At 46.3% G+C, this 26,195-nt stretch overlaps 1 protein-coding gene across 2 annotated transcripts in view; it reads right to left on the minus strand.

Annotated features, from left to right (window-relative positions):
- Positions 1 to 367: 367 nt before the first annotated feature.
- LOC146856600 (uncharacterized) overlaps positions 368 to 26,195 on the minus strand; it is an 82,081-nt gene continuing 56,253 nt past the window's right edge. Inside the window, exons 2-3 of one of the 2 annotated variants that reach the window (XM_085650751.1) lie at positions 703 to 1,778; positions 368 to 558 (exon numbers count right to left, since the gene is read on the minus strand). In XM_085650751.1, the coding sequence (XP_085506877.1) occupies positions 435 to 558; positions 703 to 1,754 (1,176 nt within the window). In that variant the 5' untranslated portion in view covers positions 1,755 to 1,778 and the 3' untranslated portion in view covers positions 368 to 434. Of the gene's footprint in view, positions 1,779 to 26,195 lie in introns of both variants that reach the window. The other variant, XM_085650750.1, reaches the window with a different exon arrangement.

Raw genomic sequence — 26,195 nt, forward strand, 5'->3', positions numbered from 1 at the left:
GCAGGCTTTCTCACCCATCTATCCATCATAGGTGCTGGCCGCATCTCTGCGTCAGACCCACCCATACAGACCTGGCCAGATTCTGCTTGGGTGCGCCGAGGCAAAAGACATTCATTTCCCAATCTCCGGCCTTGGAGAGCCTTGCACAGCGCATCCTCCCTATGTCCTAGAGATAAGCATAGAATGCACAAAAACAAGCTCAAGTCACAAAATAACCTCACGAGGTATGTCTTGCACCAGCTTGTACTGGTTTACGTGAAAAACATGTTTGTTACTGCTGAAGTGTAACTACGGGTCAAAGCAGCACAAAATGGAAATGCAATACACCAAAATGGAAGACCAGAGCATCACATGGAATCAAGGTCAATATGCAGTTTAGCACGTGTAACGTGTAAAATGGCAAATGCAATACATTCCACCCCTTGACCCTCGATTCACCCATCATATCCCATTGGTCTAAATACTATGGATCTGGGACGAAGAAGGGAGAGAAGATTAGGAATACATTGAATACAACAGCATAATGAAATAGAAACACCAATAATCACTACGATAACACCCAGGATATAACGAAGCTGTCCAAAATTAGGTAGCCACCAAAACAACCAATCCCACCATCCTTGATCAACATTTTGGGTAACCCCTTTCACTAAATCTTTTAAAGCATTAATATGTGCATGGATAGATGTAGAATGATCAGATAAATTGAAACAACAGAGTCCATCAAAGTCCTCGCAACCGTGGTTGTGTTTCAACAACAAATAATCCACAGCTGCCCTATTCTGCAAAACAGCTTTTCTTGTTCCTTGAACATCTAAAAGCAAATCAGCTAAAGCGGCAGAAGTATGATTGAGATTCTTCGCAATTAAACAGGCAAGCTTAGCAATAGTTCTTGCATTATAAACGGACAGTCCTGGCACTCCTACAATGGAAATAGCCAAACTAGTATACTCTGCCCTAGAAAGCAAGTCAATGTTAGAATCACAATCCTCAGGTAATTGAACAGCAGCTCTCGGGGAGAGAATATGTGTGATAGACTGCATAAGAAAAAGCATAAGACTTAATCGTGATAAGGCACAAGGTCCTCCAGTTATATTAGCTGGTATGTAAGTGTATGAAATATTGCCACACGAAAAAAGCCATCCCTTAGATAATTTCACATGGTTAACATGGCTAGCGGCTAATACTGTATGATTACAGACCATATGATTGGTAACATTACTGCAAAAGCTATCATGTCGTGACTGACATAATGTTTTTTGATCAGTGGTCAAGTGTGTGCTTTTCTCTAGTTTCAATTGGCCACACTTGCCAATTTTGGCAGGGTCACAAGTTAGTTGATAGCAAACGTCTCCAGTAGTGATGTTGTAGGTAACAATACTAGTCATGTTCCTCCAGAGATTATCTGTAACCTCCGGGCAAAAACGACAGTACTCATAAAGACTCAGATGTGTTTGAACATCAGTTTCCTCCACTACCCCATCAGAGTTAGTTTGGTAGAAGATGTGCAGAAGCACATGTGCAGGGGTAGGTACGGCAACAAGACAAGTGGATATCATATCAGCTGTACTCTGAAGATTTCTCATACAGAAGTGGGAAGTGTTCAGCACATTCCCGGCCAAGTAGGTCCAGATGTTATCCGGTTGCTGCAACAATGCTGTCATCCGACTCGGGCGGTTGATCCCCTTCGTCATCCTCGGGCCCTCCCGGATCACTCCGTACACGCCCAAACACAGACCACACAGCGCAAGCATCGCAGCGGCAAGCCATACTGTGATCTAGAAACAGAAAACAAACTGGTATGATCACTCTCATAAATAACATTTTTCAGCAGGTACATTTTCCCACTTTTCCGGTCCGGGTCTCATGATGACAAGGATATTATCCTTTCCTTTAGCGATTAATTCTGCAGGTTCAGGAGGTTTGTTTGGGGACTCTACCCATACATTCGCCCCTGGGTTCTTGTCAGTAGTTCAGAACCCGCCCTTTCCTCGCACAGTTAGAAGGGCTGGGGCCGTCCCCTTCATGACATTTCCTCCATAAACCAGCATGATGACCATTTGGGCAACTCGGTCACCGGGTTGCACAATCAGATCATTGTCTCCACTGTTCAATAGAATAACTTTGATCTCCCCCTGGTAATCGGCATCGACCACCCCTCCCAAAACCTGGATGCCTTTAAGGGCAAGCCTAGATCGAGGAGCGATCAGTCCGAAATGCTCTGGGGGAATTTGAACTCCAACTCCTGTTTCAATCAAGGTAATGTCTCGTGGTTGCAGTCGATAGAATTTCAGGGCATGTAAATCAAGACCAGCAGCTTCTGGTGTGGCACGATATGGAGCTAAAGCTTCGGGAGCTGTCTCCCAGTACAGAATCGTGTTTGTGGCCACATGGGGCTTGATCTGCAAAGCTGGGGTCAACATGCGCATCAAAGGAGTTTCTGCATTAGCAAGGGGTCGGTTGTTCAAAATTTGCAATGCATCAGACAAGTGATCCCTCCACCCCTTCAATGACCCATCAGACAACTTTTTCAACTGTTCTTTCAACAAACCATTCATTCTCTCAATCAAACCCGCTGCCTGAGGGTAGTAGGGTATGTGATAGATCCACTCAATGTTATGCTGCACACAAAAATCTTGCACCATCTTTCCTTTAAAGTGTGACCCATTGTCACTCTGGACCTGCAAAGGAATTCCGTAATACAAAATCAACAAATTCAAAGTTTTCAGAGTGTTAGACTGGGTTGCTCTCTTGCATGGAAAGGCGATGAGATAGCCAGAATAGGTATCCACCACCGTGCAGGCATCTGATATCCTCGACTCATTGGCATTGGCCCGATGAAATCAATTTGCCATATTTGCCCTGGCAACTTCCCTCTGCCTAGCTGGCCTCTCACTACCTGTGGAACCGGTCTGTGTTGGGTATGCTGACAAACAGGACAGTGAATGATCGCAGTTTTAATCAAATCTAGGGGAATATGCATCCCTCTACTTTCTGCCCACCTGCTAGTGGCTCGCTCGCCCAAATGTCCGCTTTTCTGATGCGCCCAGTTAGCCATGCCCACCAAGTCAGAATCCTGCGTCGCCACCTCAGCTTCATGAATCTTCGCTTCTTGGTCTGCAAAGGAATTGCACCAACGCTCTAGTGAGTCAGTCGGGCAATGAGCATCAACATGATAAACTGTGACTGTACTCTGGGACAACAATTCCCAAATCTCCTGTGTGAGAAGTTGGCCTGGCATATGCTGTCTCCTGGTTATAGGGACACCTTGCAACAGTCCAATTCGACTCTTATTGATGATAGGTTTAAGACAACCTTTAAAGAAAGCTATCCTAGTGGTAGCTGTGGAGAGCAGCCTTCAGGCTAAGTCTTGAAGGAGTGTTAAGCTTATTGTTTTACCATAATAACCTCTTGAATAACCAAATGAAAGAGTAGCCCACACAGGTATATATATATGAAATATATGTATTTATTCTAGACAGAATCCCACAGTCTCTTTATGAAGCTGTATCAAAGTTACAATTTCAAACAAGCATTGATAGATACAATAAATAGCACTATTAACATTGGGCCCCACGGGGGGACAAAACCATATACTAAAAAAGTGGTATAAGAACCACGACAATTCTACAGACAATGCCTAGGGCATTTAGGATCGCTGGCCCCTTAAGAATCCACCCCAGGTTATGAGGAAGGGGACCCACGGGAGGCGCGTGCAGTGCAGGTAGCTGCTATCGGGATCTCTATTACAGCCTATGGAGAATGTCGTGATTGGAAATAAACAGTTTAAAAATACTTCTAGCAGGAGTACAAAGTTAAAACTTTAGACTTAAGCTTTTCAAGAGCCCACTACCACGAGAGTACCGAGGTACCACTGTTACCTGCCCCAGGGAAGCCAGGTGCATAGGTCGTTTCTGCTGCCAGGTCGCGGGCTGATTTTCAATGGGAAAATAGTCAAAAGTTCTGCTAGCCAAAAGCGTCGATGATTCCGTGAAGATCAAAGATGTGAAGATTGTAGAGAAGAACCTGAAAGCAGAGGGGACAGAGTCTGGGTCACGGCAAAGTGACCAGGAGGCTCAAAGCAAAGAGCCCTTCGATGTCGGGTGCTTCAGGTGGAAGGTGGTGTAGCTTGGATCTGCAGCCACGGACTCCGGGAGGCTTCAAGGAAGGCCAGCTTCTGGAGGGCGACTGTCCCACATTGGATGAGGGTCGCCGCGGTGTTAGTGTCCGGATTGGATCCACTAAGTCTTGGCAACCGCAACCCACCAAGGATAAATAAATCTGCTACAGTGCAGACCCACGAGGTCTGGGAGAGGTCTCCTTTGGAGAGACTGTAGAGCAAGCCTGGAGCAACCAGGGGAACTCTTGATTCTGGAAATAGACCTCCGCTAGGGCCCTGTTCTGCTTGGGTTTTCGGATCAGATAGAACCCGCTCATCAGAGCCTCTCTAACCCAGCCAGAACGTTACTCTCTCCCTAGGGCCTATTCACAACAAGTAACCACAGATATATACCACCTAAGGACAGGGAATTCCTACTATATATATATATATATATATATATATCTAGACCTCTTATAATACAAGTGGCGGCCTCGCGATCCCAGACGGACCCAGGACTTCCTACCCAGATGGCAGCCTCAGCCTCGCGGTCCCAGACGGACCCAGGACTTCCTACCCAAACGGCAGCCTCAGCCTCGCGGTCCCAGACGGACCCAGGGCTTCCTACCCAGACGGCAGCCTCAGCCTCGCGGTCCCAGACGGACCCAGGACTTCCTACCCAGACGGCAGCCTCAGCCTCGGGGTCCCAGACGGACCCAGGACTTCCTACCCAGACGGCAGCCTCAGCCTCGCGGTCCCAGACGGACCCAGGACTTCCTACCCAGACGGCAGCCTCAGCCTCGCGGTCCCAGACGGACCCAGGACTTCCTACCCAGACGGCAGCCTCAGCCTCGCGGTCCCAGACGGACCCAGGACTTCCTACCCAGACGGCAGCCTCAGCCTCGCGGTCCCAGACGGACCCAGGACTTCCTACCCAGACGGCAGCCTCAGCCTCGCGGTCCCAGACGGACCCAGGACTTCCTACCCAGACAGCAGCCTCAGCCTCGCGGTCCCAGACGGACCCAGGACTTCCTACCCAGACGGCAGCCTCAGCCTCGCGGTCCCAGACGGACCCAGGACTTCCTACCCAGACGGCAGCCTCAGCCTCGCGGTCCCAGACGGACCTAGGACTTCCTACCCAGACGGCAGCCTCAGCCTCGCGGTCCCAGACGGACCCAGGACTTCCTACCCAGACTGCAGCCTCAGTACAAGTTCATCCTATGATTACCATAACATACAACAAGGGAATCAGTTTTACTATTTATCAGATCACACAAGAACTGCCAGTTTGAGCACAACCTGTTCTCTGGTTCGAGGGGCTCCTCTCTCCCTTATTCAGTTACCACTTACCTGATCAGGGTTAACATCTGTTCATGTCAAGTCACAGCTGACTAGAAGAATAGGCTACCCTCTTATACAAGAACACGCAGCACATGTTGATTCACTACAAACTGGGTACTTTATTACTCATTACATACGCAATCACATAACATTACTATGTAACACATAACCTGCAAAGAAAAGTGAAAGATTAGGTTGTACACTCTAATAAGAAAGGGGTCGACATCACCTTAGTCGTGTGTAGCCTGCACTCAATGGTCATCTAGGTTCCCTTCTCGTCTGTGCCTCGGCTCGCCTGGAAGTCACACCTCCGCAGTCACGGATCTGTTCCCTTCTCCCTTCTCCGAGTCACTGGGACCTCTTCCTCATCGGCTACTCTCTCCTCTCTGGCTATTCTGCTAGAAGAGTATCTGTCTCTCGGTTTTTCTCCGCCTTCAAGTTTGTCATCTGTCTTCCCTGGAATAAGTAGTAGCTTTACTGCTAACGGCTAGATGCCGCCTACGGACTGAAGTAAGTGCCCCGTATCTGCCTCAGACTTTCACTAATATAGAGGTGCATTTCCTCATGGAAAATTCCGGCCCGTAACCTGCCGCCCACCAAATTCTTGTACCTCCCCGTACCAAGGACACGTTCCCAGCCGGCCGGCCTGATGTAGTGTCTTCGGCATGAAGAAAAATACAATCCTTCGATAAGGGCTGGCCTGAACCGGTTCTCTCCAAGCGAATAACACCTCATAACTAAAACATCACCCTTAACCTAGAAGCATCTCAAGCTGCCGGAGCAGAAAGAAAGATGGAGTCTCTCCCGTTTGAGGCCTACCAGGCCTGAATTCAGCACGGCTCCATGAAATACCCTCACTACAGGACAGGTTATCCCTAATACTAACGAATCTATCCCCTAGGATATGTGTGCAAGCCCTGATCTATAGGGAAGAACACAGGATCATGTCGAAGTGCCTAGTAAATAGGCTCCATTCACTACTCTAACCCTTAGACTTGGATGGTAAGAGACTGAAGTCACACTAATCACCCGTCAACACAATAGGGCCGGGAAAATCGAGCAGTACATTTCACCCTTGACTTCAGTCTATTATACATTCATTAAACAGAACTAACATCTGTGGAAGAATAATATGAAACAAAACTAACTGATCTATGTCTAGTACCAAATGTGCAGAATTGAAGTAGTGAAGGAATACACTGAATAAAGCAACAGATAGAAATCAAAACAGCGATGGTAATCAGAATACCTCCTAATATTTGACGTAACAGATACAAATCAGGTAACCAATTAAAGAGCCAGTCAAACCAGCCCTGGTCAATGTGTTTTCTAACTTCTTCTGTCAAGTCATGTAGCTTATCAATGTGAGCGCAAATGGATTGTGTATGATCAGACAAGTTAAAACAACAAAGACCGTCAAAATCAGAACAATCGTGTCCATGTTTAAGCAAAAGATAATCAATGGCCGCTCGATTTTGCAAGATGGCTCTGCGTTCACCCTGGGCGTCTAACAGCATGTCAGACAGGACTGTAGAAGTATGATTAATGGATTTTACCATCCAGCAGGCCATTTTCCCAATAGATTTGGCATTATAAACCGCCAAAGCAGGAACACCAATAATTGAAATAGCCAGGCTAAGGTATTCAGACTTGGAATATAAATGCAAAGACGAGTCACAATCCTCCTGTAACATCACTGTATCTCGAATCACACGAGAATTGGCATTCGGATGTGACGAGAACATCAGTAAACTGAGTCTCGTAATGGCACAAGGGCCTCCAGAAATATTTGCGGGGACATATGGCCAGGAAGTATTACCACATGAGAAAAGCCATCCGGCAGGTAGTAACATCGTGCGATAATGACTGGGGGTAACTACCAAACTCTTGCAAGTCATATTGTTCTGGACAGAAGCACATGTTTTCGGTGTCCTTTGAAAGCACAAAGTTCGCTCATGAAGGGTAAAGGAAGTAGCACCTTTCAATTTTAGACGCAGACATTCAGAAATTGCACTAGGATTACACGTAAGGAAAAAACACAAATCTCCTTGTGTGATATTATAGGTAACTATTTGGGACTGGATGGGGGGTATCTGGTCTGGTAGTTCAGTACATAAGGGGCAATACGCATGGGTGGCAAAATCGCCCAGAAGAACATTGGGGCGAGCCTTTGAAATGTTGAAAATATGAGTCAAAGTTTCTAGCGAAGCAGGGACAGCAACCAGACAGGTCGCCAAGATGTCGTGTACAGATCTCATCGGCGTCAAACAGAAGTGAGGGGCATCAGTCACCCTTTTCGCCAGTGAGGTCCAAAAGTTCGATGACGAATCCCACGCAGCGAGGGAACGCGACACTCGGGTGCGTAACTCATCCCGGGTTGACGGGATCCCTCCTCTCTCGTCGAACCAACCCGAAAATAGTCCGACGACGACACATCCTGCAGCAACAGTCCAAAGAATGATCTGAAAGAGGATCAAATACAGGCATTATTCATTCTCGTAAGTAACATTTGTCAGCCGGGACCGCTTCCCAGCTATCTTTCCCTGGTCTCATAACTAAAATGGTATTGTCATGACCGGTGGCGATGACCTCTGCTTGTTCAGGGGGATTCTTAGGCGACTGCACCCAAACCCTGGCCCCAGGGTTATCTGTGGAGCCAAAACCTTTCTGGCCTCGTACAGTTAGTAAAGTTGGGGCAGTGCCTTTTACCATCTCACCACTGAAGACAGGCATTATGAGTAATTGAGCCACTCGGTCAGTTTGATGTATCAGTAAGTCAGCCTCACTGCTATTCAGCAGGAGCACCTTAATCTCTCCCTGATAATCACTGTCAATGATCCCTCCAAGCACCTGAATGCCTTTTACAGCCAGCCCCGATCTAGGGGCGATTAATCCAAAATTCCCGGGTGGTATATGAACACCAACACCGGTCGCGATGATGACCCGATCTTTACCTTTTATAACGGTGTCATCCATGGCATGCAAGTCTAAACCTGCCGACCCTGGGGTCGCTCTACATGGAGCCAAAGCTCCGGGAGTAATTTCCCAGTACATCACAGTCTCTCTGATTTCATTTGGCTGAGCATTAACATTCGGAGGAAACAAACGCATAAGTGGAGATTCAGCATTTAGAAAAGGACGATTATTCAAAATTAATAGCGCTTGGGGCAAAAAGTCTCGCCAATTCTTATACTTGTCATCTGTCAATTTACGCAGTTGCTCCTTCAGCAGACCATTCAATCTCTCCACAAGACCCGAGGCCTGCGGATAATATGGGATATGAAATACCCAGTCAATATTGTTTTCCACACAGAATTCCTGTACCAATCTTCCACGAAAATGGGATGCATTATCAGATTGAATTTGGAATGGCACACCATAATACATCATAATCAATTCCAATGTTTTAATGGTATTCAATTGGGTAGCTTGCTTACAGGGAAGGGCCACCAACAGGCCACTGTATGTATCAACAATAGTGCAAACATATTGACAATTCCTACTCATGGGAAGTGGACCGATGTAATCAATCTGCCAAATTTGAGCGGGCAGTTTCCCGCGATGTAAATGACCTTTAACAATTTGGGGCACTTTGCGCTGTCTGATATGCTGACAAATGGGACAATGTAAAATAACATTTTTTATTAAATCTAGGGGAATATAAATTCCTCGATCAGCAGCCCACCTGCTAGTGGCTTTCTCTCCAAAATGTCCTGCCTTCTGGTGGGCCCATTTCGCCAATCCCGCAATATCAGAATCTTGCCTGTCCACCACTGCCTCAGCAATTTTAGATTTCTCATCTGCAATGTTATGAAAAAATTTGTCAAGAGAATCTATCGGGGTGTGAGCATCCACATGGAAGATTGTAACAGTACTCTGTGGGAGCATCTCCCAAATCTCCTGCCATAATTCTTTTCCCCACAATTCTTTTGAATGCAATTTCCAATTATGGGAATGCCAAGTCGGTAACCAAACTGCCAGTCCATTGGCAGTAGACCAAGAATCGGTGAAAATATGACATGTGCCAGGTAACTCTTGTTTCAGAACTTGATAAACAGCATAAAGTTCAGCAAATTGACTGCTCTTACCTTCACCAGTTGTGCTCAGCAGTTTTTGTGTGATCCGATTATAGGACACCGCTTTCCAGTGCCGTTTCGTCCCTATGAACCTTGCTGAACCATCCGTAAACCAGACATGGTTTCTGTCCTCTGCGGACAAATCATCAAAAGGTCTACCCCACTTGACAGGAGACTCCTTTACTAAAGGTACGGAACATTCACTCTCAGTCTCAGTCGATGGCGCTCGCGCCACCTGCTCATGTAAAGATGCAACTCCTTTTTGTCCCACACGTGCCCTGTCTTGTATATACCATTTCCATTTAATCACACTCGCCTCTTGAGCATGTCCAATTCGGTGAGTTTTCGGCGAACTCATAACCCACTGCATGATAGGAATTTCAGGTCGCAAAACTATATCATGTCCCAAAGTCAGTTGCTCGGTATCCACCAGAGCCCAATAACATGCAAGTAACTGTTTCTCAAAAGGTGTATAACGCTCACCAGCATCAGGTAACTTTTTGGTCCAGAAACCCAACGGCACTCTACTCCTGCCTTGCTTCTGCCACAAACTCCAATTCGCATAAAGGCCCTGTACAGACACATTCAAATCCACCTCACCATCACGTAGGGACCATAAATCCAAAGCATGCTGAATTGCCTCTTTTGCTAGGTTGAACGCATCTTGCTGTGGTTTATCCCATTCAAATGCATTCTTTTTACGAGTGACACGGTACAAGGGGGCCAATATTTGACTCAAATGAGGAATATGCTGACGCCAAAAACCAAACAAACCAATGAAGCTTTGGGCTTCTTTCCTATTCCTCGGAACTGCAAAATCAAGGATTTTCTGTTTAACCTGAGGGATCACTTCACGGTGCCCTTCATGCCAATTAATACCCAAAAATTTTACAGCCTGGGACGGGCCTTGTAATTTATCCGGATTGATTTCCCAACCTTTCTCACGCAGGCACTCAATGACTCTGTCCAATTGGGTCTGAACTTCCTCTTGTGTTTCGCCTTGGATCAACAAGAATTATCAAAGAAGGGATGCACCCCTTTTCATACTGTTTATATCGAAGTTTGTCCAATGTTCAATCTGCATTGCGTGCAGCTTGGATAGGTGCCATGCCCAACAGACACCTGCGTTGGATACAATTACAAATGTGGGGTGAGTTTACACCCCAACCAAACGCACAGCTGAACTCGCCTGTCTAGGCCATTATTCTGTTTACCAAATCATCCGTATTTTTGCCATAGTAATCAAATCTTCAACAACTTTTAACCGATCATTTTAATCCACTTATTTCACCTTTTTGTTTCCACACGCGGAATGGATTTGCAAATTTACAAGTTTTCACGTGCTTAAGCTGGGCCATCCGAACCTCTTGCATAAAACACGAAAGAAGCAATTTCGTCTGAGGCAGTGTCGTTTATTTCTTAAAAAATACCCAATGCATTTCGGGCCGCTGGTGCCCTTCTTCAGGGGTTACTGAAAGAACAAGTAAAATAACCAATATTACCGTTAACATTTACGACAACATCAATGCTGCTACATTAATGTACAATCAAACTTGAGGCTCATGTGATTTAACGTGCTTTTCGTTGATTCATACATTAGAACTAAACATCTTTAAACTTCTCATCCTTATTCGAACTAATTAAAAATGACAGGATTCTAACATATTGACGCGCTCGATTTTCCCCATGCTACTCTCTAGACAAAGCATCTATATAATCCCCAGTCCCTTATACGGAAGTACCTGTTGTTAAAACATTGCATATTTCTGTAAAGCGCAATAGCGCTGTTCATTTTCATTACGTTCCGTACCTGCTACTGCCAATTCAAAACAACCATCTTCGTTTCTTGACTAGCGAATCATCATGACCTTGATGTTAACACCCCTTATTTAAACCAGTACCCTCCTCCCTCATTGGTCTAGTGCATGCTTATTTCCCGCCAATGAAAGTCTATAAAACCCTTTGTAATCGAAAAACTACTTATCCCACAACCCATTACGGTTGTAGGAACATACTCCAAATGTCAGAATCACATGTCTTTTTTTCAAAAAACCTCCAAAAAGTTGTATTTTGTATGGAAAAACATATATCATTTGTTGGTCGTTCAAGTATTCCAGTTCATATTGTTCAACACCATCTTCTGAGACGAACCACGATGTCTCGCCAGCCATGTGGAATCACACAATGTCCATACTCAATCTTTACTTAAGTTTTTAATTATAACTTTTCTTACGGGTGCTTTCCCAGGATAGGGCATCAATTTCAACAAGAATTATCAAAGAAGGGATGCACACCTTTTCATACTGTTTATATCGAAGTTTGTCCAATGTTCAATCTGCATTGCGTGCAGCTTGGATAGGTGCCATGCCCAACAGACACCTGCGTTGGATACAATTACAAATGTGGGGTGAGTTTACACCCCAACCAAACGCACAGCTGAACTCGCCTGTCTAGGCCATTATTCTGTTTACCAAATCATCCGTATTTTTGCCATAGTAATCAAATCTTCAACAACTTTTAACCGATCATTTTAATCCACTTATTTCACCTTTTTGTTTCCACACGCGGAATGGATTTGCAAATTTACAAGTTTTCACGTGCTTAAGCTGGGCCATCCGAACCTCTTGCATAAAACACGAAAGAAGCAATTTCGTCTGAGGCAGTGTCGTTTATTTCTTAAAAAATACCCAATGCATTTCGGGCCGCTGGTGCCCTTCTTCAGGGGTTACTGAAAGAACAAGTAAAATAACCAATATTACCGTTAACATTTACGACAACATCAATGCTGCTACATTAATGTACAATCAAACTTGAGGCTCATGTGATTTAACGTGCTTTTCGTTGATTCATACATTAGAACTAAACATCTTTAAACTTCTCATCCTTATTCGAACTAATTAAAAATGACAGGATTCTAACATATTGACGCGCTCGATTTTCCCCATGCTACTCTCTAGACAAAGCATCTATATAATCCCCAGTCCCTTATACGGAAGTACCTGTTGTTAAAACATTGCATATTTCTGTAAAGCGCAATAGCGCTGTTCATTTTCATTACGTTCCGTACCTGCTACTGCCAATTCAAAACAACCATCTTCGTTTCTTGACTAGCGAATCATCATGACCTTGATGTTAACACCCCTTATTTAAACCAGTACCCTCCTCCCTCATTGGTCTAGTGCATGCTTATTTCCCGCCAATGACTCTGTCTAATTGGGTCTGAACTTCCTCTTGTGTTTCGCCTTGGATTAAAACATCATCAATATAATGACACATCTGAATTTGTGGATGAACCGGTACCTCAGCCAAATGCTCTGCCACCAGCCGGTGACATATCGTAGGACTATGCACATAGCCCTGAGGAAGACTTCTAAACGTCATCTGACGCCCATTCCACGTAAAACTGAACTGTTCCTGACACTCAGGGGCAATCGGAATCGAAAAGAAAGCATTAGCAATATCAATGGACGCATACCATGTACCTGGATGTTTTTGGATTCTTTCAATTAGAGTAATGACATCCGGTACTGCAACGGTCAAAGAGGGTGTGTGTTTGTTCAATTCTCGATAATCAACAGTCATACGCCAAGAATTATCACTCTTACGTACAGGCCAAACAGGATTATTCCAAGCAGAAGTAACTGGGGTTATAACACCTGCATCCACCAACTCCTGAATAGTGGTACTAATCTCCTCATGACCACCTGGAATACGATACTGCTTCTGACAAACCACTTTTGTCGCCTGAGGAACTTTTATGGGGGGCATTCTTAAACGACCAACTACCTATTCTCATTTCAAGTAAAGTTTGAACGGCAGGAGTTTCCTTTCCACCCAATCCGGTAATTGTAAAAGGCTGACCTGTAAACTTCTTTTATTTTCCATGAATAAGAGTGGCCTCCGCTCCTGTATCTACCAATGCTCGGGCCCTTTGGATATTACGATGTCTCCAATAAATATCAATATCTACATAGGGTCTATTATCTCTGTGAGCCCATCTGTGTACTGGAGCTTGACCTATTTCCTAGTCATGCTTACTGCATTCTGTGTACCAGGATAAATCAGGATAAAGACTCTCACGTTTCTTAGGTATCGGTACCTCCTGTTCATATCCATTCCCAGTACGAAATGGATTCGTGTCTTCTGCATTGCACTGCTGGTTTCGATCGGCCAAACTATGACGATCCTCTCTCCTCCTCAACTCAGGGGATTGATCCCTATCATCTCTACGTCTGCTGTAAACATAATCATTTCTCCCCCTTTCTCTTTCCTCCTCTCTCTCTCTGTCTCTCTCACGACGGGGGGACATATCACGTACATAACGTCGATCATCACGATGAACAGAGCGCCCACGGCGGTCGTCATCACCGCTACCGTCAGAACCACCACGATCACACTCAGTCGTCCGAACACGCCGGGCACCCTCCTTCCGATCCAAGCCACGTTTGCGAAACAACTCCCACAAACGAGCAGTAGTCTCACCGTCAATGTCCTCCCTCCGCACACCATCGGCCAGAAGACCAGAAAAGATATCACGTCTAGTAAGTTTATTGTCACCAGGAGTACGAGTGTCAGGCCGGGACTGACGTTCAGGTTTAAACCACTCACCCAACTCACCGAGTTGGCGTACCGATTCCAGTACCGTAGATAACACGTTACCAGTCTGATTAATCAATAAAGTCATCATGACCTGCTTATAGGCAACAGGGGAAGAACGAATGATACGATTCCGCACAGAAGATGTCAACAAACCATTAAGCAACCTGTCAGCAGTACCCAGAAAAATTGCCGTTTTCATCACCTCCTCTTTGAGACGTTGTGCAGCGTCGCGCAAAGTATACCACGGTTTGTCATTCACAGGCCAATCAGACTCAGTAGGATACTTTTGATTACAACCCTCAGTCGCCAATTGAAGTAAAGAAATTTGACCACCACCATTATAGTTACGAAAATGATCCTGTACAGTAGAATCCGAACTCAAGGAACAAAACTTCAAACAATCGCCATTATCTAACATAATGCCAGCAGCGCCCAGTTCATAAAGGCGCACCATCCATGTGAGCAAGGTCTCACCAGCTCGCTGCCGAAATCGCTGCAAAATATCACTAATTTCTTGTTGAGTAAAGTCCTCTAAAGAGTCTAAAGAAACACCCTGCGGAGCAGCGGGAGACTGCTGCAACTTCTGACGAAAAACTGGATGCACTGAGACCGCGGGACGAGCATCACAAGGAGCTCGACCAGTACACGTAGAGGAACAATCAGTGGAAGAAGCATCGACCCCGCTCGAAGGACGAGCGCAATCACGGGGTGCACCATCAGAGGCGCAAGAAGCAGACCTACAATCACGGCCGGAGCGAGAGGACTCGCGCTTGGCAGACTCCTCACCCGAGGAAGGAGAATCACTCGAGTTCCAGATATTACCATCCCATTCATCAGGATTCCAATCCAGTCCGGCTTTCGCCAAGACCAGACGCACCTTTCGCGTCGAAACCCGACCACGCCGATTCTTGTATTTATAACGAGCAATTCGCACAGCCGCCCTCTCGGCAATAGTTTGGTACGTCTCAAGTTTGTCAGCAAGCAACTTATTTTGACACCGCAACAAAGTATGAGAATTCTGAATCTCAACAAAGTGCGCTTCCACATCCTTAAGAGATATCTGTAGCTTCAACAACCTCTCATGCAGAATCCTGTACGCAGACAGAACAATCCAACCTCTGCGCCCCAAAATGGGAATCTCCTCACCCTTCGAGACGGGTGCCTTCTGTAAACAAGTAATCACATTAGCCGGCTCCGCCAGCTCCAAAGAAGAATTCCAATTCTCACTCAAACCAGTAGAATCAGCCCACTCACGGGCTAAGGCTTCATAAGGCGTTGAATCCCATCCGGAAATATCAACGGGCAACTTAAAAGTAGATTTAGATTTTTTAGAAAACATCGTGAAAAAGAAAGAAGAAAAGAAAGAAAAAGAAAAGAAAGAAGAAGAAAAGCTAGACACACAAGTATACCACAAAGAATATACAAACAAAACCACGCACACGCCGAAAGCAAACACGAGACAACACGACGCACACAGGTTTCGAAAACGGTTCGTGACGCCAAATGTTCTGCTTGGGTTTTCGGATCAGATAGAACCCGCTCATCAGAGCCTCTCTAACCCAGCCAGAACGTTACCCTCTCCCTAGGGCCTATTCACAACAAGTAACCACAGATATATACCACCTAAGGACAGGGAATTCCTACTATATATATATATATATATATATATATATATCTAGACCTCTTATAATACAAGTGGCGGCCTCGCGATCCCAGACGGACCCAGGACTTCCTACCCAGATGGCAGCCTCAGCCTCGCGGTCCCAGACGGACCCAGGACTTCCTACCCAAACGGCAGCCTCAGCCTCGCGGTCCCAGACGGACCCAGGGCTTCCTACCCAGACGGCAGCCTCAGCCTCGCGGTCCCAGGACTTCCTACCCAGACGGCAGCCTCAGCCTCGCGGTCCCAGACGGACCCAGGACTTCCTACCCAGACGGCAGCCTCAGCCTCGCGGTCCCAGACGGACCCAGGACTTCCTACCCAGACGGCAGCCTCAGCCTCGCGGTCCCAGACGGACCCAGGACTTCCTACCCAGACGGCAGCCTCAGCCTCGCGGTCCCAGACGGACCCAGGACTTCCTACCCAGACGGCAGCCTCAGCCTCGCGGTCCCAGACGGACCCAGGACTTCCTACCCAGACGGCAGCCTCAGCCTCGCGGTCCCAGACGGACCCAGGACTTCCTACCCAGACGGCAGCCTCAGCCTCGCGGTCCCAGACGGACCCAGGACTTCCTACCCAGACGGCAGCCTCAGCCTCGCGGTCCCAGACGGACCCAGGACTTCCACCCAGACGGCAGCCTCAGCCTCGCGGTCCCAGACGGACCCAGGACTTCCTACCCAGACGGCAGCCTCAGTACAAGTTCATCCTATAATTACCATAACATACAACAAGGGAATCAGTTTTACTATTTATCAGATCACACAAGAACTGCCAGTTTGAGCACAACCTGTTCTCTGGTTCGAGGGGCTCCTCTCTCCCTTATTCAGTTACCACTTACCTGATCAGGGTTAACATCTGTTCATGTCAAGTCACAGCTGACTAGAAGAATAGGCTACCCTCTTATACAAGAACACGCAGCACATGTTGATTCACTACAAACTGGGTACTTTATTACTCATTACATACGCAATCACATAATATTACTATGTAACACATAACCTGCAAAGAAAAGTGAAAGATTAGGTTGTACACTCTAATAAGAAAGGGGTCGACATCACCTTAGTCGTGTGTAGCCTGCACTCAATGGTCATCTAGGTTCCCTTCTCGTCTGTGCCTCGGCTCGCCTGGAAGTCACACCTCCGCAGTCACGGATCTGTTCCCTTCTCCCTTCTCCGAGTCACTGGGACCTCTTCCTCATCGGCTACTCTCTCCTCTCTGGCTATTCTGCTAGAAGAGTATCTGTCTCTCGGTTTTTCTCCGCCTTCAAGTTTGTCATCTGTCTTCCCTGGAATAAGTAGTAGCTTTACTGCTAACGGCTAGATGCCGCCTACGGACTGAAGTAAGTGCCCCGTATCTGCCTCAGACTTTCACTAATATAGAGGTGCATTTCCTCATGGAAAATTCCGGCCCGTAACCTGCCGCCCACCAAATTCTTGCACCTCCCCGTACCAAGGACACGTTCCCAGCCGGCCGGCCTGATGTAGTGTCTTCGGCATGAAGAAAAATACAATCCTTCGATAAGGGCTGGCCTGAACCGGTTCTCTCCAAGCGAATAACACCTCATAACTAAAACATCACCCTTAACCTAGAAGCCTCTCAAGCTGCCGGAGCAGAAAGAAAGATGGAGTCTCTCCCGTTTGAGGCCTACCAGGCCTGAATTCAGCACGGCTCCATGAAATACCCTCACTACAGGACAGGTTATCCCTAATACTAACGAATCTATCCCCTAGGATATGTGTGCAAGCCCTGATCTATGGGGAAGAACACAGGATCATGTCGAAGTGCCTAGTAAATAGGCTCCATTCACTACTCTAACCCTTAGACTTGGATGGTAAGAGACTGAAGTCACACTAATCACCCGTCAACACAATAGGGCCGGGAAAATCGAGCAGTACAGGCCCACAAGTCGAGAGACAAGGGACCGCGGGAGGCGGCAATTTGGAGTGCGTAAAAGGGCACCCACGGGCCACCGGAGGGGGCTAGGGCGCTGGTCTTTGGCACAATTGCTGTAGAGTGGTTGGCTCAAAAACGGGCCAAAGCACAACTTCCCCACTGGTCAGGGTCGTGTGCTATGCAAGAGGTGGCCGGTGTCCTGGGGTATTGGGGATCTCGGCACCCACGCGGTCCATGGTGCCCAAACTCGTTGAGCACACTCACTGGCCTTTGGGATGCGCTGGAAACCCACCTCAAGGGTGTTGGAAGTCGTCGAAGTCCATAGGAGCAGCGAGGTTCCAACCGGGTCACTTGCTGTGTTTCAGGTGCCTGCCAAACAGGGGGATAACTCCTTTATCCCAAGGGAGATTTCTTCCGTCAGCTGGGCAGCAGCAAGTCGAAGGTCAATACTGTAAAGTTCAAGATTATTCTGAGGCTCTGGGGCCACGTTATTCACCTTTATCCCCAAGATTAGGGGAGTGTCCAGAGTAGTGTCCACCAATGAGAGGTGAGGCGGGAAAGGGTGGCTACACCCGCTCCCCTTTGTGTGTTTCCCGCCTGGGCGAGGGGCAGGATGTCCCTGAACCGGTTCCAAGCGGTGTATGCAGAATGAGGCTTCTGCAGCTGCCTACGTGCAACTCTGAAAGGACATTTGGTGCACCCACCCAGTTCCAATCCACATTATCCTGTCTGGGGAGATGCTAGCACCTCCCTGCCACAGGAGCCCTATTGTCCAGCTGGCGAGGCTGGGGTTTTCCCCAGCAACAGCCAGCCAGGGTCGTGTAGGTGGTGGGCAGTAGCCATTTTGTGTTACTTCTGCACTTTTAAATTGGTGTCTGAAATCTACCGCTTTTCCCATATCGCCCCTCTAGCAGGGGGGAATTGTACCCTCATGCCCATGACTGGACTGGGGGTATGATTCCTACATGTTTGACAACAAACACGATATGGTTCTGTGTAGCCATTCTCAAGTTATCACGCTATCGCGATAGACTTATAATGCGGTTAAGAGTATATGGTATGGCTACACTACAAACAACCCAGCAATGATTTTACAAAGGTTGCAGAGAGGCCCTACTCATGTAGGGGTCCCCCTTCACACATACCTCAGCACCCTGCCTTGTAGGATTACCAAGGCCTGCTATAGGGGTGACCTATGAGAGTATATGTGTTGTAATGGGGTGGGATATAGGGTACCTATATCCCTGTAAGGGGTGCCAGCACCACCTTACCCAGACTACAGTAGTGGTCTGGTGGTGTCAGTTTGTATGGCTGTCCCAGGGTGGCACAATAGGTGCTGCAGCCCTGGTAGGCCTACTGAGGGACCCATGCCCTGGGTACCTAGGGTACCATCTACAAGGGACTGTCAGGGCATCCTCAGCATCCAATTGGGTTGTACCTAAGGTACTCACATCGTTTAACAGAGGAAGCAGATAGGCTGGGGTCCTGGATAGCAGGGCCACAGCCTTGCTAGAGTCATAAAACAGCAAAAACATCAGCAAAAAGTTGGGGGCAACAATGCAGTCGATGCAACTCTCCTACATCCTGCCACAACTCCTTTCCCCAAACCTCCCTATTGTGAATCATCCAATTATGAGCATGCCATGTGGGAAGCCAAGTGGCTAACCCATTGGCCGTGGACCATGAATCAGTATAAATGTGACATGTACCAGGGAGCTCTTGCTTTAAAGCCTGATAAACTGCGTACAATTCTGCAAACTGACTACTTCTTCCCTCTCCAGTAGTCGACAGCAACTTTTTGGTCACAGGATTGTATGACACCGCTTTCCAATGTCTCTTGGTCCCCACATATCTGGCTGAGCCATCTGTAAACCACACATGCTTTTTGTCCTCCGCGGACAACTCTGAGAATGGCCCGCCCCATTTCACTGGGGACTCTCGCACTTTTTTGTACATCTTGCAACATTTCTGCATCTGCTACTGGAGTTTGCGCCACTTGCTCATGCAGCACTGCGGTACCTTTAGGACCCACTCGTGCCCTGTCTTGTATGTACCATTTCCACTTTATGACGCTAGCCTCCTGTGCATGCCCAATCCTGTGTGTCTTGGGTGAGCTCATCACCCATTGCATGATAGGAATTTCAGGTCTCAAAAATACATTGTGCCCCAGGGTTAATTGCTCGGTATCCACCAGAGCCCAATAACATGCCAACAACTGCTTTTCGAAAGGAGTGTACCGCTCTCCAGCATCAGGTAGTTTCTTTGTCCAAAACCCTAGGGGCACCTTCTTTCTCCCCTGTTTTTACCACAGGCTCCAGGTCGCATACTGATCCTGGACTGTTACATTCAAATCAATGCTTCCCTCTCGTATGGGCCATAGATCCAGGGCACGCTGTATAGCCTCCTTCGCTGACTCAAATGCCTGTTGCTGGGCCTCCCCCCACTCAAACTCATGCTTCTTCCGTGAAACCTTGTACAGAGGGGCCAAGATCTTACTCAAATGGGGAATGTGCTGTCTCCAAAAACCAAACAATCCAATGAAGCGCTGCGCCTCCTCCCTGTTTCGCCGCACTGCAAACTCCTTGATCTTTTGCCTTACTTGTGGCAGCACCTCTCTATGCCCCTGATGCCACTGAATACCCAAAAACTTCACACTCTGGGAGGGTCCCTGCACCTTCTCTGGGTTAATCACCCACCCTTTGCTCTGCAAATGCTCTACAATTCTGTCTAGCTGAGCCTGCACCTGTTCTTGGGACTCTCCTTGAATCAACACGTCATCAATATAATGACAAAGCTGTACTCCAGGAATAACTGACACCTCATCCAAATGCTCTGCCACCAACCGGTGACAGATTGTAGGGCTATGTAAGTACCCTTGGGGCAAAGATTGAAATGTAAATTGTCTACCACTCCACGAGAAGGAGAATTGCTCCTGGGACTCGGGGGCAATTGGAATCGTGAAAAAAGCATTGGCAATATCAAGTGCCGCATACCATGTCCTATTGTGTTTCTGAATTTTCTCAATCAAAGTGATGGTGTCAGGGACCGCGGCTGTCAATGGGGGCGTATGCTTATTCAGCTTGCGGTAATCAACAGTCATACGCCAGCTTCCGTCCGGTATGCGCACGGGCCACACAGGGTTATTCCACGCCGTGGTAACCGGTCTCACCACCCCCGCCTCCACCAAGTCCCGTATGGTTGCGGTAATCTCATCATGTCCCCCTGGGATCCTGTACTGCTTCATGTGAACCACTTTCGTTGCTTGGGGCACCTTCACTGGGGGAATCTTCAAGCGCCCCACCCTCACAGCAGCCACAGAGAGGTACTGCTTTGACCCAAACTGATAGCATCCGTCATCTAAATAAAGGGTCATACCTTTCAAAATGTCAATACCAATAATGTACTCTGGAATGGGCACAATCAAGACAGTGTATGCTCTCTTGGGAAGTCTGCCTATTTTCATCTGAATTACCATTTGCACTGCTGGTGTCTCCTGTCCACCCAAACCCGTGATAGTGAAATACTGCCCTTTAAATTTTCGTGGATTGCCATGTATCAATGTGGCCTCCGCTCCGGTGTCTACTAAAGTTCGCACCTCCTGAACGTTTCTATTTTTCGAATAGATCTCAACCCTCACGTGTGGTCTATTATCCTTGCGAGCCCATCCCTGCACCGGAGCTTGGCCCATTTCCTAAACTAACTTTCGCCTGCGCAGCGCTGCATCTGCCCGGCGCAGGTCCCGGCACAGATCTGAATACAATGTCGGGTAATCCTTAGGGAACAACTCCTCCTCTTCCCGGTCCCCATCTGAATCTGTGCAATCTCGGTCCCAACCTTTCTCTTTTGTCACCCTCATATGAGATTCCCCCTCTCTCTCCACACCTGCCTTGTCATGCTTTTCCTCAAGCTCTGCTTCCCTGCGACTTACTTTCTTGTTATCTTTTCTATTCACATGCCTACTCCCCTCCTTTTTATCCAGTCCTCGCTTACGGTACATCTCCCACATGCTTTTGGTCTCGATACCATCAATTTCACTCCTCGACACCCCATCCTTTAACAGCGCCAAAAACATATCACGTCGGGTTACTCGGTTATCAGTGCGGGACTCTGAGCGCGAAGCCCTGTCTGGCTTGTTCCATTCCCCAAGCTCTCCCAGCTCACTGACTGCCTCGACCACTTCTCCTACGGTATTACCAGTTTGATTGATTAACAGAGTCATTATTACCGCTTTGTATGCAGGGGTTGCCAAACGAATGATTTTGTTCCGCACGGACACAGTCATTCTTTGACCCATCAAATCATGCGCCTCACCTATAAGGATTGCCAGCTTCATTCCCTCCTCCTTAATTCTCTGTGAGGCATCTCGTAGGGTAAACCATGGCTTTTCATTCCCAGGCCAATCTGAATCTGTGGGGTACTTATGACTACATCCCTGTGCGGCTAGCTGCAACAGGGTAATTTGGTCATCACTATTGTAATTCCGAAAATATCCCTGCACAGTAGGATCAGTACTGAGAGTGCAAAATTTGGCAGCATCTCCTCTGTCTAACATGACCCCAGAAGCGCCTTGATCATAGAGGCGCACCATCCAAGTTAATAGTGCCTCGCCAGGCTTCTGTCTAAATCTCTCTAAAACATCACTGATCTCCTGCTGAGTAACATCCTCCAGACTATTTAACATAATTCCCTGCGGGTTATGTGGACCGGATTGAAGTTTCCGTCTTAGGATGGGCTGCACTTCCACTCTCTTACTATTATTTACCTCCTCCTCCTTTTCTCTTTGTAAAGGCTACTCTCCTTCCGAGGAGAACTCTGATGATTCCCAGATGTTAGAGTCCCAGGTGGATGGATCAAAATCTAAGCCTGCTTTGGCAATCGCTAAATGGACTTTTCGCTTACTCACTCTACCCCTCCTTTTCTTGTATCTGTATTCAGCGACACGGACTGCAGCCCGTTCTGCTATAGTCTGATATGTTTCTAATTTGTCTTGTAATAGCTTATTCTGACAGGAAAGCATCGTAGACATATTCTTAGCTTCAACAAGTTGTTTCTCTCAGCTTAACTGTTCCTGCTGCAGAGATAAGTATTTGTCAAAAACTTGACGGTAGGCATGCAACAGAGTCCAACCTCGGCGGCTCACTGTATATAATTCTTTACCTTTTTCCACGGGAACCTTCTGTAAACAATTTAAAACATCCTCTGGCGTTGCTTCGCCCAAACAGTCAAACCAGCTCTCACTTAATCCTGTCCTTTTAGAATACTCACGCACCAGCGCGGAGTACGGCGTTGCCTCCCATCCAGGAATTTGCATGGGGGCAAAAGGAATTTCACTTGGTGCCAAGGAACCAAAACCACCTTTCGTCTTTTTAAACATGTTCCTCCCCGCGTTATTTACGAATCCTGCCACCGACTACGCCAAAATGTATTGCCTTGCCCACTTGCGTAATCTAAACTTACGCACACCACTTACTTATACAGAAACTCCAACACTCCTCTGGAGGTAAAATGAGCTTTATTAGTATCGTAGACAAAGGCAGTAAGTCACTGAAGCTAGTAAGTTCTTAGGCACCAAGTGAAATAATGAATACACCACACTATATATATATATATAAATATGATATCTGGAATGTAGATATATAAACAGTTAATGTACAAAGCACCTCACCAGATGCGTCTGCACCGGAGTCTTCAACATCCCTGGCCAAGCACCGAAAACACCAAGTCGGGAACCCTGTAGAGACTGGGGCACAGGAAGTAATCTCTCCGGGCACCAAAGTCGTCCCGCGAGTGCGTCCACTCCAAGACTGAGTTCCTAGGCTCCACCTCACGGACACCGCTTTTTATAGTTAAATCAACACGTTCGAGAACCCTCTGGCAGGCGTTCTCGCCCATCTATCCATCATAGGTGCTGGCCGCATCTCTGCGTCAGACCCACCCATACAGACCTGGCCAGATTCTGCTTGGGTGCGCCGAGGCAAAAGACATTCCTTTCCCTATCTCCGGTCTTGGAGAGCCTTGCACAGCGCATCCTCCCTATGTCCTAGAGATAAGCATAGAATGCACAAAACAAGCTCAAGGCACAAAATAACCTCACGAGGTATGTCTTGCACCAGCTCGTACTGGTTTACGTGAAAAATATGTTTGTTACTGCTGAAGTGTAACTACAGGTAAAAGCAGCACAAAATGGAAATGCAATACAACAAAATGGAAGACCAGAGCATCACATGGAATCGAGGTCAATATGCAGTTTAGCACGTGTAACGTGTAAAATGGCAAATGCAATACAGTCTTCAGATGCTTCATCATGCTGGTTGTACCACAGGAATATTTTTTGTTGGGATCCCCACAGGAGAGCACTCGCTGGCAGAACTTACATGTCACTAAGGTGGCATTGGTTTTGGTTTGCCCCTCAGGAAAAGTGAAAAATTTCCAAACCAAAGATGTGTATCTTGGTTGGTGTGGTGGTTCTTCCAAAAATTCATCCTCAGATGAATGAGCAGATGGTGGTGATGCCTGCTGCCCTGAAGCCATTGTTTTTCAAAAAAGTTTGAACTAAGTGTAAACTTAGCCAAAAAAAGTTCTTCTCAGCAGAGAGATGCTCCTCCAAAGAAGGTCAAAGAAGAATGATTGAAATGGCTGGGGTCTTTCAATAGTTAGAATAGGAAGTGTAATGAACCAATCAAATCTCTTTTTTTCAGGTCACATGGGATCTGCGCACTGTGCGCATAGGCAGCACGCACCGAGCGCGAATTCGCGAAATTGCATTTAAAAGGAATATAGGATTAAAAGTAAAAATATATTAATTTTATGAGTAGCTTAGATTATGTCTTCAATTAATATTTACATGAAATACATATATATATGTTTTTTGACAATATTTCGCGGGATTGCGCACCCACCGCGTCAAACACGCACATGATGTGTCGCGGAAGCGTGCGAGCACCGCGTAACGTACTTCGTACATGTCTCGTATGGGCTTGGAGTCGCGTATGGGCTTGGAGTCGTGTACTGTTCGAATAGCAATCGCGCACGAAAATACGTACCCAACGCACACCGTACGCGAATCCTACACTACAATCGTAAAATGGCGATTATGTTCCACGCAGGGATCGAGAAAGGTGCGCATAGGGTGCCCGAATCCAAAAAATAATTGAAAAAAAATAATAACAAAGTATAAAAAATATAGTTTGAAAAATATTTTTTTTAAATATATAAAAGTAGTTCAAAAAAAATTACAAATATTTTTTTTTAAAAATCATTAAAAACAAATATTTTCTTATTTTTTAAAAGAAATAAGTAAAAAAACTTTAAAAAATGGTGAAAAACAATATAAAAAACATAAATAAAGGAATTGATACACTGAAAAATAAAGATTTAGAAATCCTATGAAAATCATTAAAAATCATAGGTTAGAGATAAGTTATAGATAGGAATTAGTATTTAAAAAACCTTTGAAATTCACTTAAAAAACCATAGGTTTCAGTAATGTTATAGTTAGGAATTAGCATTTAAAAAACCTTTGAAATTCACTGAAAAAACCATATGTTTCAGGCACTTTATAGTTAGGAATTAGCATTTAAAAAACCTTCGAAATTCACTGAAAAAATCATAGGTTTCAGGGGCGTTAGCTGGACATTTCCCTCGTACAAAACCATTGAAATTCCCCCGTTATAGTTAGTTCAGCTAACTATAACTCGCGCCCCCGCAATGCACTGCTGATGACGTCACATATTACATCACTCATAACATGGCCAGTGACATCACTGATGACATCTCAAATGACATCACTGATGAAATCACTGATGAAATCACTGATGACGTCATCCATGTGATCATTTGATGCATCTTCTCACAATCTAATATAACCTTCGATACACCCACTCTAAATTACATACTGCCACTCTGAAAACCATAGATACTCCAACACCAATAAGTACATACCCCATCACAGAGTCTTAGGTCTACACACCCATCCACTCACTCACCCGTACAGTCACTCATACTTATGGTCACTCAGTACAGGACTATCATATGCACTCATACACCTATATAGACACTCACACACCGCTACTCACCCATAGAGGTACTCACACACGTACTCAGTCATGCAAATAATTAATCACACTGCCATTTACTCACCTATACAGTTATACACACACTAGCTCAATTACTCATACAGATACTAGCACATTCTTATGCTCTTATAGAATCAATGATACAAGTACACACTCATCCATACAGCCACTCACACTATCACACACACTCACTTATAGTCATTTCTGTACTCCAACATACATATATACTGCCGTTCACATATGTACTAAATTACACATGTACTAATGAAATATATATTCACACACTAACACAACCATACACATATTCACCCACCCATACAGTCCATCACAGACCTAGTCTTGAAACCATGCACCCAGTGAATCACCCACTGACACATCTATGCACAGTCACACACATCCCACCCACACAAACACTCAGGTACCCATACAGATACTCAGACAACCAATCAATA

The sequence above is a fragment of the Triturus cristatus genome, chromosome 4_1 (assembly GCF_964204655.1).
Source record: "Triturus cristatus chromosome 4_1, aTriCri1.1, whole genome shotgun sequence".
Classification (NCBI taxonomy): Eukaryota; Metazoa; Chordata; class Amphibia; order Caudata; family Salamandridae; genus Triturus; species Triturus cristatus.